The 17,374-nt window shown below is 37.7% G+C and overlaps 1 protein-coding gene across 2 annotated transcripts; it reads right to left on the bottom strand.

Annotated features, from left to right (window-relative positions):
• Positions 1-19: 19 nt before the first annotated feature.
• mboat7 (membrane bound O-acyltransferase domain containing 7) lies at positions 20-17,364 on the bottom strand. 2 transcript variants are annotated; one of them, XM_057835370.1, is made up of 9 exons: positions 17,286-17,364; positions 13,318-13,400; positions 13,105-13,234; positions 12,903-13,029; positions 9,965-10,121; positions 9,322-9,517; positions 6,896-7,048; positions 6,598-6,774; positions 20-3,229 (listed from the first exon to the last, which is right to left on the bottom strand). In XM_057835370.1, exons 2-9 carry the CDS (start codon positions 13,391-13,393, stop codon positions 2,845-2,847), a joined length of 1,401 nt encoding a protein of 466 aa, XP_057691353.1. In that variant the 5' UTR covers positions 13,394-13,400; positions 17,286-17,364; the 3' UTR covers positions 20-2,844. The 2 variants fall into 2 exon arrangements, with proteins under 2 accessions (XP_057691353.1, XP_057691352.1); XM_057835369.1 differs by having other exon boundaries at positions 17,290-17,363.
• Between the last annotated feature and the right edge of the window lie 10 nt (positions 17,365-17,374).

Below are 17,374 nucleotides of genomic sequence, written 5' to 3'. Positions count from 1 at the left end.
TTTGTGTCTATGCTATTTTTATATACTTAATTCCTCTGCTAAAATAAAAAGGAATTCATGAATTAATTCCTTTATATTTTCCAAAAATAACTGGCTTCAACTTTAAATTTTTAATTTACAATTTATTGTTTTTTAATGCGTTTATTTTACGACTTTCCCCATTTTTGATGTACATGTTAATTTCAGGCATCCAGGGATAGATAGATGTCCAAATTCACTTTAACTGGGAGGGTTGGCAGCAAATGAACATCCGTTCGCCGTCTGTTCCGTAAAACAGAGTGGACGTCTACTTGTGACAAACTAATTCAAATTCATAGAAAGATGAAAAGAGACATATAATCAGATGTCATTATCAATGGCACTGAGTCAAATGGTTAAATGGAAACATGCTTCATAAACAAAGTTTAATATTGTAATATTTGTACAGTATATAATATTGCCTTATGTACAGTTTATATCTTAAATGGGATTCAGGCATCAGTTCGCCACTGTATATTGATGTTGACTTTACAGGAATGTCACTAGTTTCAACAATGACAAAATAATAATTGTTTTGATAACAGGAAAATGTATGCATTTTTAACCAGTTCACACCAAGTCGTACATAAAAAGACATCAGGGCAGTGAATACTGTACCTTGCCATATGAAGGACAGGTATTATACATGATATGGTTCAGAGATACTCAAAGCAGGCAGTCGGATTAAGTTACTGCATCAGCAGATGTGTACACACTAAAAGAGGTAGCACAGAGGTAAACAATGAGTGTGTCAAAGCACAGAGAATTTCAGTCAATGATACAAGTACAAAGTCATTGAACCAGAATGAAATGTTGCAGATTTCCCCCCCCTGCTGCACCATTACAACTGTTGAAAAGTTGAATATCAGGTAAAAACAACAATACTGTTTCTCTATTTTCAATAGAGTGTAATAAGATGCTGGAATGTCTTGGCAGTATTGCAAACATTGTGACCACGTTAGGATTGACTTTTACATGAACATAAGTGCTTTCTGTTTTCACATTCATGCCATGTGGTGAAATGGCTCCAAAAGGACAGTGTATTGGATACGTCATTTGTTCTATGCAATGGTGTCTTGAGATATGAGCTTCATTTTGAAATGTCAACAAATTGTTTAAAACAAATGATCTTTTTTTTTTTTTTTTTTTTTTTTTTTTTAAAAGAATACTATACATAGTGTACATCCAATAATGACATATTAACAATTGCTGCAATTATTTGTTGCTAGATTTCAATGGACATTGTACTGCTCCCTCTGGTGTGTGGGGCTTGGCCACATGGGGGCAGTATAAAAACGTACAAAAACAAGTCATTTTTAGTAGTGTTGCACTGATTTTTTTGGCTTCCAATACCGATATGTGTAGTATTGGCTGATACTGTACAGAAAACACTTAAATATATATATATATATAATTTCTACATACTCAAATGTAAAATAATTTTATCATGGCTTGGTCAGACACTGCTTAAAGGGAACCTCGGGACTTAAAGACTTGTAGGCTCTAATAAACCACAATTGTTCTCTTTTGCTAAAATGTTTTAAGAAACACAAAATATTGCCATTGATTTGAAAATCTATCATATTTAGTACATGTTTTGACCTATGGAGGGCGCCATATTTTATGCACGCAATGGACACTCAGGATGATGTGATGATGACAAATACTACCGGGTAACTGCAATTCCTTCCACGCGGTGAGACGTCCAATAGATGCGCACATCAGTTAAAAGCGGCGAGTACTTACAATTTGTGTTTTTATTGAGTCTTTTACTATCTTTTCATTGCCTCAAAATACTTTTTACATGTGTTTCCTTCTCATCCTTTTTAAGCATTATGTTTTCTTGTGGTAGCTTTAAATGAGATTGTTGATCTGTTGACCACATTAGTCATGTAGCGTATTTAAACCACCCTTATTTGATATTACTACGTTTAAGTATTTTCTTAAGGCATCTTTAGTATGTTTCTGTCTGTATGGCTCTAAACAAAGCAAGCTTGAAGTGCATGGTATTAGTTTGGGTGTCAAATTTGCCTCTTGTAGGACATTTCCCCGGTGTAGCACATTTTGGCAGAACACCATTTTGTCCTACTCTTGTCTCGTCTCATCCCGTCTTTCCTGTTTGTTTTGTTTTTGCTGCTCGTTTTGTGAAATATCGACAGCGCTGTCATGCTCATTAATGTTCCTCACGTGTTCAAATTGAAAGGGCTCAACAGATTACATGTTTATGTCGCTAGAGTCATACTCTGGAAGCCCGGCAGCGTAACCCAGTGATGTCGATGCCCTGCAAGGTCAACGACAATGGCAACCTACTAGTTAAATTAATTTTACAAATTGTATACAAACTAAAACATCAAGAGGGCTTTTAATATCAAATGATTTGAAATCATGTTTATCTTTTAAGACCAACAAGTCTTTCTATCCGTGGTTCCCTTTAACTCATTGTCTGCCATTGATGGCACTACACCTCCAATACATTTGAAGTGGGACGGTAAGCAGCGAACAAATGAATATTCATTTAACTGGCAGCCATCTTGGGTAGCATAGGCATGTTATTTTTTACTACCCTCTGATACTAACGACTAGTATCGGTACTTATACTACTAACATATCAGTGCAACGCTTAATCAGCTTGATGCCGTTTTTGAAGAATATTTCAGTTTCACATCTCCTTTTTTGTTCCCGTCAAAATAAAACAAAAAAGATTTCTTGCTTGCATCTAAAAAACAAAACAACCCCTCATAAATAGTCACTCATACCTCAAGTCACCAATGCACATTGAAATGTATGTTTAGAAGTTTTAAATCTTGAGCGAACATGAGTTCATTTTCACTCCTTTTTATCATTTTTATCTCCGTTTATGAGTCTTGTCTCATCTACCTTTTCTTTTCTCCTGCCTCCCTTTAAAATTCTACCCACAATTATGCAAAACACTGCTACCACATGCATGGCGAAGTAGATGGATGACCAGTAGCTGATGGTGTCGGACGCTTTTAGCAGCACGAATCCCATGCACATGTAGTCGTAGGCACGCATTTTCAAAAACCAGTGGATCCAGTCGAAGACATTTTGACCACGTGGGCCCAGGCGGGATCGGACCGACGCCTCCATGGCTGACTCGGCGGCGATGCACAGAGGGATGGTGAGGAAAGAGAGATAGTATCCGGCGTGGAGGCCGTGCCAGTAGGCGCTTATGAACATGGTCCAACCCGCCCTGAGTAGAGTAGGCGACAATGGGGTTGGTTGTCATTATGTTGGCCAATACATGTTATTACACTATGTTATAGAAAAATAAAATTCTGTCCCTGGCTTGTAACGTATTTTTCGGACTATAAGTCGCGTTTTTTTTCATATTTTGGCTGGGGGTGCGACTTATACTCAGGAGCGACTTATGTGTGGAATTATTAACACATTATGATATAATTTTACATGTTATTTTGGTGTTTTGCAGTGACACTGATGGTTTTGTAAACTTGTTAGCATGTTCTTATGCTATAGTTATGTGAATAACTCTTTATAGCTATGGCCACGTTCGCGTTCTGCCTTTGGCAGTGTATGTTCAATTGTATTATTGACTTTTTTATCTTGAAATGGATGCATTTAGTTTGTGGCGCTTTCACGCCCACGTGAGGGCGCACTCGCACTTGTTTATGTGAAGAAGAGTGCTCACACGCCAGAAGAAGACTGACAGCTACGTAGCTCTGACTCTGAGTGAGTGAGTGGGCGAGTTAGCGAGAGAGAATAGACGGCTGCGAACCTACTTTCATTGTTTATGCTTTTAAATCATGTCTACAGAGGCAACTCCTGCATGTATCATCTTTTCTGTTGTTGTTGTGTATTTCCACCCGCGATCGGACACTTAGAGCCAGTTGTGTGGTTGTTTGAACGATGTGCTAATGATAGCGAACGCATGCTAACCTGTTACTTATTACTAATCGTACTTAATTATCATTTATTTACGTTGATGCGAACCTGTTTTCTATCGAGGACCAAATTGATTCAGCAAATTATACGGACGTCCAGCATTGTCTTTTGGGAGTTCGCTGTATAGCCAGGATCGAGCCGTAACGTAGGACAGTATATTCACATTTCGTTGTTCATGCACTGTACACTGTACATTTATTTAGCATGTTGTTCTCTATTGTATTTTTATATTAAATTGCCTTTCAAGATGACATGTCTGTTCTATGTGTTGGATTTTATCAAGTAAATTTCCCCCAAAAATTCGACTTATACTCAGGAGCGAATTGTAGTCCGAAAATACGGTAATAATTTTATTTGTGTTGCTTGGGTCCAAACTGAATTAAAAAGTGACACTAAAAAGGTAAAAGTTTGTTTTTGCTAAAATTATATATTCAAAATTTCCGATTTTACATCCTAATTACGCAGAAAATGTTGTTAAATGTCATTTCTTCCTGTTTCAGATCAAAAAGTCTTAAAAAAGGAGGAAAATTTACATTATAAATCAATATATATATATATATATATATATATATATATATATATATACACTTGTATATAGGCATTAGAAAGTACAACACTGCAGAAAAGCGGAAAATAGAATCTCAAAGTCGTGACCACAAACCCAAACTTTTTGGGAAACTAACTTGTTTTTATATGTGAATGCGGCGAAAAACTAGGAAATACTACTTATAACCTAGGAATTGGCTGACATTGACGGCGGTAGATGTCCAATCCATTTGGACCAGTCAGAATGGGTTGGAATATGGACGTCTCGTGCCGTCAATGGCAAGTAAACAAGGGAAGTTACGATTTACTTCTGAATCGATTAGCAAATAATTCATCATTTATTTTGGTATCTAATAAACTGTTTAGACATTTTCAATACTTCAATATCTCGAAAGCCAACAGTGGGCCTTATATATGCGCCTTTTTATTGGTTAGACATTATTATTGGCATGACAGTACGTTTAGCGCAATTTCATCTAGTGGATGAATAATGCAACCCCAACCACTACTACTACTGTGCTTTATAATGCGGTGCACCCCCATATATGAAAACAACTTTAAAATTGGCCATTCACAGAAGGCGCGCCTTATACTCCGATGCGCCTTATAGTGCGGAAAATACAGTAAATGTTATTTTCCTGTATATTGTCCATTCTTTGGCTGTGGCGACAATCTCAGGTGCAGCTTAGAGTCTGAAAAATACAGTATTCTCTTTTTTTTTTTTTTTAAATCCATTTCAAAATGTTTTTGGTTTTTTTAAATGTAAAAAAAAGAAAATCGAAAATATTATCTTTTTTTATATTTGTCATTTTTATCTTTTATTTATTCATTCTTTTTTAAGGAGCTGAAATTAATGGTTATCGGCTGTGATTCATAAAAAATAGGCTTCCGAGATAAGATTCTGCAAATAGCGCTCAATCATGAGCACTATCTGAAACATCTATGTTGTTAACCCCTTCTTCCCTACTGTATCACATTTGATACCCTTAGAATTTCATGATTTTGAGACTTATTCAGAATTTTGAAATATCTTTCCTCCCAAAAAAATAATGGATGCAACTCATGCATCTCCAGGTTCCATGAGAAAAAAAAATAGGATTTAGCAAGAGTTACAGATATTAGCGCGCTTATTACACATATTCATTTTTTTTCTTTTTTACAAATTTGAAAAAAAGGTTTCAGTAAGACCTTATTTTTCAAATTTTGTGATTCTCTGACAATTGCTTCATATTGCAGGCATTAAAGGGTTAAAGCCCATTTACTATTTCCAATTTTTAATAAATAACAAAAAGGGTGTAATTCTTTTTTCCATTTTAGTATTTGATCAGATAAACAACGGATTAAACAGTAAATGGTCTCTTTAATATTTTTTTCATTTTATTTTTCTTAAAGCCTTTTTATTATTTACAATTTTTAATAAATAATAAAAAGAGTAAAGATTCTTTTTTCCATTTTAGGATTTGATTAAATGAACAACGGATTAAAAGTAAATAGTGTCTTTATTATTTTTTTAAACTGTATTTTTCTTATTTAAAACAAAACAAAACAAAACAAAAAAAACAGTAAATATACTCTGATTTTTGGATTATTGAAATTTCACATGCATTTTATTTTTGCGAAAAGTGAAGTTAATGTACCAGATTTACTTTCGCGGGCCACAAAAAAAAAAAAAAAATTTAAATAAAGCGGGGGGCCAGATTTAGCCCCTGGGGTGCCTGTTTGTCACCGCTGCTGTTGAGTGTTACCTCACTTTGATGTAAGAGGAAATTTACACAATAGCTTTCTAGTTGTGAAAATGTTACCATTAATAAAAAGTTTGAGGACAAAGCAATAGTTTTGAATCATATTTTCTAGCTAGTCAGTTGCTTGCTAGCTGTAAGCCAGAACAATTTGGATGGGGAAGGTTGTTGCAACATCAACAGTTCAAAGGATGTTTAATATCACTGCACTGTGTACAATGCTTCCCTGTCATAAATTAACGGGTATTTTATGTCGTATTGATGGGACGACTGTCACAACCAACTCCGTTCCCCACTCTATCAAAGACTTTTTATGCAGGTAATCCTCAAGAAATAAGTGACAGATTTTTAAAAAAGCATTTTACTTTCTTACCTGAGCGTGTAGGACTTAAAGGGTGCATTAGGGTAGATGTAGTGATGCAGCCACCATTGCACTGTCATGTTCCAGTAGCGCATGCCGTGCCGCACTTTCACACAGAAGTCGGTGTTGTAGCAGTCGATGTTTTGGATTGTTTTAAAGTCATACTTCTCCTCAGCTAATGACTCGGGGCTTAAGAAAAACATGAAAATAGATAAACATCATTCGATTGCTGCCAGCCATGCCGGTTAAAACAGATTGACTGTCAATGGCCGAAAATGAAGTAAAACTACACAGGTTTTGTTTCAAATACCTGTAGCTGACAGTAGGTCCCATGCCTGGTTTGCACTGAGCCCGTTCTGAATAGCAGCCTAGACCGGCACTGATGCATCCGGCCTCAGCGCCGCACCAGGCCGCGTAGAAGCGCATTCTGAACACGAAGAAAACCACTATCATGTAGAAAAACCTAAAGTGTGGGGGGAAATTTCATACATAAGATATTAACATGACATCAGATTCCATATAACACTGTGAGAAAAAATATCTCTATTGGGAAACACACAAGCAATTCATTTGTCATGTGTTGTTAAAATGTGAAATGCAAATACCGCATTTTTCCGACTAGACAGTCTTGTACATACACATTATTTTCATCGTTTGTGATGTAATTAAATGTGAAATTATAGGACCTGACCAAAATGACATGTTTTTTATATATAGAGACTCTCACAAGACAAGAAAGTGAAGGGCAATTTGCAATTTAATATTGTAATCAGAAGAACAGATTTACATTCTGATCCACGAACAACGACAAATAATGGGTAGTCGTTAACTCAAATGTCATGCAGAGTCTGAGAACTGACGTTTGCGCTATTTTGATTTCAACAATAAATATAGTGGTGCAATATAAGCACTTTTTCCATAACTTCAGCTAAAGTCGTCCCTTATTTTTCACAGAATTTTCATTTGGAAAAGCTAGAAGTTCTTACATTTATCATTTCTGAAGTATCCAGTGGGCCATCACAATATAATTAGCCATGATATAAGTCCACGACCACATATATCGGTATCGGATTTTTGGAGTTGGACAATATCGGGGTATCGATTATCAGTTTTAAAAAATCATTATTGGAAAACTTTAGTGAATATTTATGATAGGCACTGTATACTCCAGTACAATTGATCATTTTTTCCCCTCCGGTAATGAAAAATACAGTGGTACTTCGACATACGATCGCTTCGACACACAATTTTTTTGACACCTGACGTAAAATTTGACTCGCCATGTTTCTACATCCGATGACATGCTCGAAATATGACGATTTATGACAGCGCCGCAGTTTGTTTTCCCACAAGATGGACGAACGGTGGATTTTCTCGTGAGAGAAATCAAAACGGGTTCTAAGAAGGTTAGTGCAGGTGGTGTAAAAAAGAAAAAGGTGACGCTTACCATTAAAACGAAGATGGAAATGATAGAAAAATAGCATGAGCATGGTGTGTGCATAGCTCGACAATACGGCAGTAAAATGTCTACGACCTCGTCGGTCCTCCTCCGACCTCATTTTGCCAGTCTTTATAAGTTAAGGTGAAAAATATTGTTACATCGCCAAAGAAATGGCCAGCTTCGTCAGGTTTTTAATCATTTATTTCAGAACTTGTGCAACACAACACACGTACTGTCCGCCACAGTTGACACCAACAACAAAACATTAAAAGATAAAGTAAAATCTCTACCGCACCTTTCTCACTGTCATGTCAGCAATGCGGTGCGTTCAGGTACAGCACGCAAAACACATCCACCACAGTAGAACCCAATTTATTATATTATTATTATTTTTATTATTATATCATTATTCCGATTATTATTTATAATTTATTTGCCTTTCTATGTGTAATTGCCATGTGTAATAGTACCAGCAGTATTTATTAGGGCTGCAGCTATCGATTATTTTAGTAGTCGATTAATCAATGATCTAGTTAGTTCGAATAATCAGGTAAGGAACATAAAAAAATTAAAATACCTGAGCTGAGCCTCAAATTGTATAAAAAAATAAATTAATGAGTATCTAAGTAAAACAAAAAAACAATTGGCTAACTTACATAGCAAAGGTCCACTAGCTTAAATGCTATAAAATGCTAACTTTTTTTTTTTTTTTTTTAATTCTCTTAACAAATAGTTCCAACACATATTGCCACAAAAAATTGCTAAATATACCTATGAACTAAATTATGAATGCATTAGAAAAAACATTAGCTCAAACAAAAACAGGGAGCAGCTGGATTCAGCCATGTGAAATGAGTTGTCATATTCACTGTTGCCACTAGAGGGCAGTGTATCCACCCAGCTTAATAAAACTAAATGCGACCACTTACAAAACAAGCCATTACAACGGCTCTTTTTAAAACGAATACATCGAAGCAGCAAAATTTAACTTGTATGTATGTACTTTTTTTCTAATCGAATTACTCGAATTAATTGATTAATCGCTGCAGCACTAGTATTTATTAAGGATTTGGTGTAGGTTTTCAGGCTATGGAACAAATTAATGGATTTATAATTTATTCTTATGGGAAAATCCTGCTCGTCATACGACCGTTTCGACTTACAAACAAGGTCCCAGAAAGAATTGACTTCAAATGTAGAGGTACCACTGTACTGTATTTCTTCTTAAAAATGGCAGAAATGAGTGAATATCAAGGTTTGCTTTTAAAGCCTGGCGGGTCGCCACCTGACGTCACCTGAAGAAGTAGTTGTGTTCCAGGAAGTCATCGGTGCGGACGTACGCCAGAGGGAAGACGGAGTTTACAGCCAGGAATAGAGCTCCGAAAATAGGCACCAACTTCAGCCTCTGCAGGCAAGGACCCCATGAGGGCAGGGCTAGCGGTCTGGGCTGCTCCAGCCAGTCGGTGTAGGTTTGAAAGCGAAAGAATGGGCCTTTGCGGGGGGAAGATTAGGCAGTCATGAAAGGAATGACACAACAGTGGAAAAGTCACAAAGAAAATACATAAGACAGGAAAAGTTGGAATTGGACAGAAGAGGGAGTGTACAAAAAGTGTACAGCTATATTAGTACTGGTTATAAGTATGAATATGGACTCACATAATGATGGACAAGTAGCAGAGTGAGACAAAGAGACAACAGTTAAGTCATGCAAAAGTAGTCATTTCAACAGGATTGATGACACAAAAGTTTCCACATATCCTTTTTCATAATTCTGCTGTGAATTTTTTTTTTTTACTATTTTATCGCTAGTAGACGTCCAATCCATTTGAACAGGGTGGATGGCATTAAAGAACAATCATTCGCTGGCAACCCTCCCACTTCAAATGGATTGAACGTCTAGGCTTGTCAATGGCAGCCAACAAGTTAAAAATGACTCACCTGTCATTAGGCCAACATAACAGTAGCTGTAGGACACGACGTCATAAAGCGAAGGCTCCCGAGACAGAAACCCGACGGCCGAAGACCTGCCGAAGGAGCTTATTTCCTTCTTTTTTTCCATGTGAAAGCTGTGCACCTCGTTAGCTAGGCTCACCATCTAAATTGGATCAAAAGTCAAGAACGCAGGTGTCTAACTCACTGTCCGGGAATCACAAAAGAGGATTTTTCTAGTTTTTAGGTCAACAATGTCACGAAACAATTTGTCCACGATCAAAATGTTTGTTGATTCATATGATGATCTATTAGTCTTCGACTAGTCGTTTAGCCATTTGATCGTTGCAGACAAAAATGGCCATCCATAACGATGACGCAGGCATGTGCCGGTTACCGGTTTCAAGGTTTACTGTGGTATGAAAACGTCACGGTTTCAAAACCCTTCAAATTTTACGTCATACCATAGTATGGTATTAACTATTTTTTATGTCCAAAACATGCAGCAAGAAATTTGTTGCTTGGAGCTGCAGCGCTCACCCCTCCCCGTCCGGTTGATGCTTTGTCCTGTGTCTGTTGCTGTGCTGTAGAATAGACACAATGGCTGAAAGTGTTGGAACTACACCTGAGCCCCCCCCCCCCCAAAATGCTAGTATGGGAGTACTTCAGCTACCGAAAAGAAACAGACTTCTGCAGCTTAGAAGAGGAAGGACAGCAGGACCTCCAACATGATTTCACATTTACAGTGGGGCAAATATGTATTTAGTCAACCACCAATTGTGCAAGTTCTCCTACTTGAAAAGATTAGAGAGGCCTGTCATTGTCAACATGGGTAAACCTCAACCATGACAGACGGAATGTGGAAAAGGAAAACAGAAAATCACATTGTTTGATTTTACAAGAATTCATTTCCAAATTAGAGTGGAAAGTAGTTATTTGGTCACCTACAAACAAGCAAGATTTCTGGCTGTCAAAGAGTTCTAACTTCTTCTAACGAGGTCTAACGAGGCTCGACTTGTTACCTGTATTAATGGCAGCTATTTTAACTCATTATCAGTATAAAAATCCACAACCTCAGTCAGTCACACTCCAAACTCCACTATGGCCATGACCAAAGAGCTGTCGAAGAACACCAGAGACAAAATTGTAGACCTGCACCAGGCTGGGAAGAATGAATCTGCAATAGGTAAAATGCTTGGTATAAAGAAATCAACTGTGGGAGCAATTATTAGAAAATGGAAGACATACAGGACCACTGATAATCTCCCTCGATCTGGTGCTCCATGCAAGATCTCACCCCGTGGCGTCAAAATGATAACAGCAAAAATCAAAGCAAAGACGCAAAAATCCCAGAAACACATGGGGAGACCTAGTGAATGACCTACAGAGAGCTGAAACCACAGTAACAAAGGCTACTATCAGCAACACAATCCGCCGCCAGGGACTCAAATCCTGCACTGCCAGATGTGTCCCCCTGCTGAAGAAAATACACGTCCAGGCCCGTCTGTGGTTCGCTAGAGAGCGTTTGGATGATCCAGAAGAGGACTGGGAGAATGTGTTATGGTCTGATGAAACCAAAATAGAACTTTTTGGTAGAAACACAGGTTCTCGTATTTGGAGAGGAAAGAATACTGAATTGCATCTGAAGAACACCATACCCACTGTGAAGCATGGGGGTGGAAACATCATGCTTTGGGGCTGTTTTTCTGCAAAGGGACCAGGACGACTGATCTGTGTAAAGGAAAGAATGAATGGGGCCATGTATCGAGAGATTTTGAGTGAAAATCTCCTTCCATCAGCAAGGGCATTGAAGATGAGACACGGCTGGGTCTTTCAGCATGACAATGATCCCAAACACACAGCCAGGGCAACAAAGGAGTGGCTTCGTAAGAAGCATTTTAAGGTCCTGGAGTGGCCTAGCCAGTCTACAGATCTCAACCCCATAGTAAATCTGTGGAGGGAGTTGAAAGTCCGTGTTACCCAACGACAGCCCCAAAACATACAAATTTTCCACCATGATTTGCAAATAAATTATTTAAAAATCAAACAATGTGATTTTCTGTTTGTTTTTTTTCCACATTCTGTTTCTCATGGTTGAGGTTTACCCATGTTGACCTCTCTAATATTTTCAAGTGGGAGAACTTGCACAATTAGTGGTTGACTAAATACTTATTTTCCCCACTGTAAGCTTCTTAAAGAAGCAGATAACGTGGCTAGTTAGCATGCCAAGACGGCTAACTGTTTTTCTCTGTACCATTAGCCTACTTTTGTAGTCTTCCGCCATTGTAAACATCTGTTCAAAATAACATTTTCATTATACAGACTGCCATGTTTTTTTTCTCTTTGGCGACTTTCTGTGTTGAGAGAGGTTGTGTGTGTGTGTGTGTGTGTAATGTGTAAATAATTAGACAAGTCATAGACACACGCGCTGTCTCTTGCTCTCACTCTCCATTAATATTCAACTAATTAATATTAATAGTAGTACAATGGTATGTGTTTTACATAAAATCAATTTGATCATATTTTTGTTGTTATTCTTGTTCGAATGTTGAGCAATTTCAGCTGTGGCTGTGGGTTTGTTTATAAATTCTATTTATTAAAATTGTATTTAAAATATTTTCTTTATTTATTTTTTGTCATTATATTTATTTATTTCAACATTATATTCATATTGATGTTCCAATTTGCAAATATATTGTGAAAAATAAAAAATCCAGTTAAATGGAATTTTTTTTGTGACCCTTATATCTCAAAATAACACATTTTAGAGTTAAAATTGCAATACCGAGATAGTGTGAAACCGCGGTATTTTTGCTTAAGGTTATCATACCGTCAAAATCTCATACCGGCACATGCCTACTAGGACGTAACCCACGACGTAGACGAGATTGTCACCACTGGAACGACTGATCGCTGTTTCGGATTTAGTGTACGCAAAATTGCTGACCTTGAGAGTGAGAAGAAGCTGGACGGCGTTGGCAAAAGGTGTCGGCGCCGGGATACCGAACCACGTGACTAGTCGGAAAAAGAGGAGGTAGAGAAAAGTCCAGGAGAGACTCAACATCGGGGCGTGTCTTAACAGAGAGAGGAGAACTGGTTCAGAATTGAAACGCTGAAGACAATTTAGAGCCAAAAACAGACCAAACTACCTCCAGCTGCTCTTGATTATAAACCACGTTCCAACCACCGTCACTAGTGAGTGGAGTGTGTGCACATGACAAGTAGCGATGGTAATGGAAAGGCCCAGAAGCATCGCCGCCCCCTGTTTTACAGGAGGACCTGAAACCAAAACATTAACAATAAAGATATCTAGGGACGTTTCACTGAAAATATCTACCAAAATATGCCCAAAACACACTTACTGAGGTAACGGAAAAGGAACCCGACAGGGATAGCGGCTGCCAAGACTCCCAAGTAGACCAGCTCATCGGGAGACATTGTTGCTCTTATTGTAAAACAGAAAATAGAAAAAAAATATGTTCATAAATGAATAAAATCAATACATGTGGTGTGTCCAGAGTTGCCAACTCACTGAAGACAAAAAAAAAAAAAAAAAAAAGGACACCTCAATGGTGGAGCCGGCCGGCCCGATAGCCGTCACCCTTGAATTATTTTTTGGGGACATGAAAAGTGATTTTTAAAAAATTAATAAGTACAATATTATAACAATTTTACTAAAACCTGAATTAATTAGGTACATATTTGAGTGATATAAGCACATGGAAAAAGAAATAATTATCAGCAACGTATTTTTAATACAAAAAATACTACAATACAAATAATATCTGTCCTATTATATAAACTACAGTGCCCTCCATAATTATTGGATTTATAATAATTATGTGTTTTTTAGCTTCTAATAATTTTTTTTTTCTAAATAAAATGGGACCTTAATGGAAAAAAAGAAAAAAATCCAACCTTCAATACAAGTGCATTTATTCAGTGGGGAAAAAATCCCACATAAAGAAAATATTATTTGACATCAAATAATGTGTGTCACAATTATTAGCACCCCTGGTGTTAATACTTTGGACAAGCCCTTTTGCCAACAAAACAGCACCTAATCTTCTCCTATAATGTTTCACAAGATGGGAAAAGCCAGAAAGAGGGATCTTCAGCCATTCCTCTTTGCAGAATCTCTCTAAATCATCCAGAGACCTGGGTCCTCACCTCTGTACTCTCCTCTTCAGCTCACCCCACAGGTTTCCAATGGGGTTGAGGTCTGGGGACTGAGATGGCCATGGGAGGTGCTTGATTTTGTGTCTGGTGAACCATTTCTGTGTAGATTTGGCCTTATGTTTAGGGTCATTGTCTTGCTGAAAGACCCAGTGATGACCCATCTTCAGCTTTTGGGCAGAGGGCAACAGATTGTCCTGGTATTTCAAAGCATTCATGACGCCATGCACCCTGACAAGGTTCCCAGGGCCTTTGGAAGCGAAACAGCCCCACAGCATCACTGACCCACCCCCATACTTCACAGTGGGTATGAGGTGCTGTCTACACACCAACAAGCTGTTTGGGAGGCATGCACAGAGAAAACCTTTCCTCACTCACAATCATAAACGCAAGCGTCTGGAGTTCGCCAAGCGGTATTGGGGCTTCAACTGGGACCGTGTGCTTTGGTCAGATGAAACCAAGATTGAGCTTTTTGGCAACAAACACTCTAAGTGGGTCTGGCGTGCCACGAAAGATGCGCATGCTGAAAAGCACCTCATACCCACTGTGAAGTATGGGGGTGGGTCAGTGATGCTGTGGGGCTGTTTCGCTTCCAAAGGCCCTGGCAACCGTGTTAGGGTGCATGGTATCATGAATGCTTTCAAATACCAGGACATTTAAATCAAAATCTGTTGCCCTCTGCCCGAAAGCTAAAGATGGGTCGTCACTGGGTCTTTCAGCAAGACAATGACCCTAAACATGTGGCCAAATCTACACAGAAATTGTTCACCAGACACAAAATCAAGCTCCTCCTATGGCCATCTCAGTCCCCAGACCTCAACCCCATTGAAAACCTGTGGGGTGAGCTGAAGAGGAGAGTACAGAGGTGAGGTCCCAGGTCTCTGGATGATTTAGAGAGATTCTGCAAAGAGGAATGGCTGAAGATCCCTCTTTCTGTCTTTTCCCATCTTGTGAAACATTATAGAAGAAGATTAGGTGCTGTTTTGTTGGCAATAGGGGGTTGTACAAAGTATTAACACCAGGGGTGCTGATAATTGTGACACACATTATTTGATGTCAAATAATTATTTCTTTATGTGGGATTTTTTCTCCACTGAATAAACACACTTGTATTGAAGGTTGGATTTTTCTCTTTTTTTCCATTAAGGTCCCATATTATTTAGGGGAAAAAAATATTAGAAGCTAAAAAACACATAATTATTATAAATCCAATAATTATGGAGGGCACTGTATATAATGTAACCTTTAAGGTCCTGAACCTTTTTTGCATGTGTGTGTGTTTTGGGCCGTTTTTAAAAAAAAGTGCAAACATATAAACTGCATGTTTTTTTTTTTTTTTAAAACAACTTAGGTCCTTTCAAAGTCCCCAATAATATTTTCTCAAATTAACACTCCAAATATAACATGGAAATACAAATGATATTGACAGAACAAAAAAATATCATACAATTCAATAGGCAATACAGCATGTTTGGAACATTTGGATCATCAATTGACCTTGACTACAAGAGAGACGAGTATGCCTTTTGTATTCTTTTCATGTTTGGTTTACGTATGGCAAAATTAAAGACAGAATTCATTGTTTCACCACTCACAGCAAGTTGTCCTGTTCCTGAGGGAGCAAAGCAGCATCATCACAATCTATTTGTCAAATGCTTAGCCATTTAAACGCTAAATGCAACAGGCTGCACACCTTCCAGTCCCGCTTTTGACATCATTTTAATTTGTCAACAACACCTTGGAAGGTTTCCAGTTGTCTCCATTTGTGGATAATGACTCTGACAGTGATTCTCTGGAGTCCCTAAGACTTGGAAATTGCTTGGTAACCTTTTCCAGTGTGATCAATTTCAATCACTTTTTTTCCTCATTACTTCTTCAGTGATTTATTTATTTAATAAATGTAGTGGCAATCCAGTTTGGGTGTAGCCAGTGAAATTGAACTTAAGTGTTGACATAACTGTTACTGTTATGACTAGTTTTTCGCATAAGGCCAGATAGCTTTGTAAAATTCTTAGTGATGGAAGTTCGACGTATATCGGTATCGGCCTTTTTAAATATCTGACTGGCCGATACGAAATTTTTTTTTAAATTGGGTTATTTCGGTTCAGATGCAGCCGCGCCTCTTTCCTGAATGCTGTCTACTGCACTAGTATTTAACCTGTCCTTTAATTGGTTAAATGGTAATGGTAACTCGAGTTACACTTGAATTGCGCCTCAGGCACTTCTAGAGCAATTATTTTTTTATTTGTGTAATTCAATAAACAAACTTTAGACATTTCAGTTTAGCTTAGTGTTTGCTTTATCCAAATTTTTTTTAAAGCTGTTACGACAAATGAATATCGGATCCAAAAATCTGTTATCGGCCAATCCAACTACTAATAATCGGTATTGGTATCGGCCCTGAAAACCCATATCCGTCGATCTCTAAAAACGATAATTCAGAAACTGCATTTTACATTTAAATAGGTGGTCTCTGCTGCTAATAAATCCATCATATGCTGGTTTCTGTACCAGCCAAACCAGTAACAAAACACAACAAATCCAGCTGAGTTTAGGACGGTCTGTGCCATTAAAATTGGTTTGATTAATTGAAACCTGTGTGATAAACATGCAAAAAACACAGAAATCAATAAGGGGTAAATAGTTTTTCACGGAACTGTACGTACTACTAGTTGGCTGCATTATTTTTAACACAATAGGAAGTCAAAAAGTCTAAATTGGGACATCCCTATATTGAGTATTTGTTTAAGTATGCCAAAATTAAAGGTACAATTGACACTTTGCAGTGTAATGTAATGTAAATGGCAAAATCTAAAGCCAAGATTTTAAGGCTTGTTTCACATTCATTAAACGCTCATTTTTTTATAACAAATACGACACGTTTAGTAACTTAGCTACGCATGTATATTAAATTTGCATTGCAAATTTTAAGTTTTACACATGCGTTTCCGTTTTATTTCGGCCAGTCTAATACACATTTTACTTAAAATACAGAACAGCACATCGACATTGACGAAACGGAGAAAGTGAAAATCAGAGTGCGATTAGCAATATTTTTCAAAGCTAACAGCACGATACCGTTATTCAGCCGAACTAGTTTAAAATGTTTGCGTAATTATAGCTTCTAGACGTGCGTAAAATCAAGCCTACATACTTACACGGTTGAGTGAGAAGCGAAGTAGAACCCAACCCAGTTTTGCCATTCACGAACGAGTCGGCTAACTGGAGAAAGTACTTCCTGGT

This window comes from Corythoichthys intestinalis, chromosome 4 (assembly GCF_030265065.1).
Source record: "Corythoichthys intestinalis isolate RoL2023-P3 chromosome 4, ASM3026506v1, whole genome shotgun sequence".
Taxonomy (NCBI): Eukaryota; Metazoa; Chordata; class Actinopteri; order Syngnathiformes; family Syngnathidae; genus Corythoichthys; species Corythoichthys intestinalis.
Note: the sequence above shows the minus strand (reverse complement) of the source record. Positions and strands in the feature narration are given on the sequence as shown.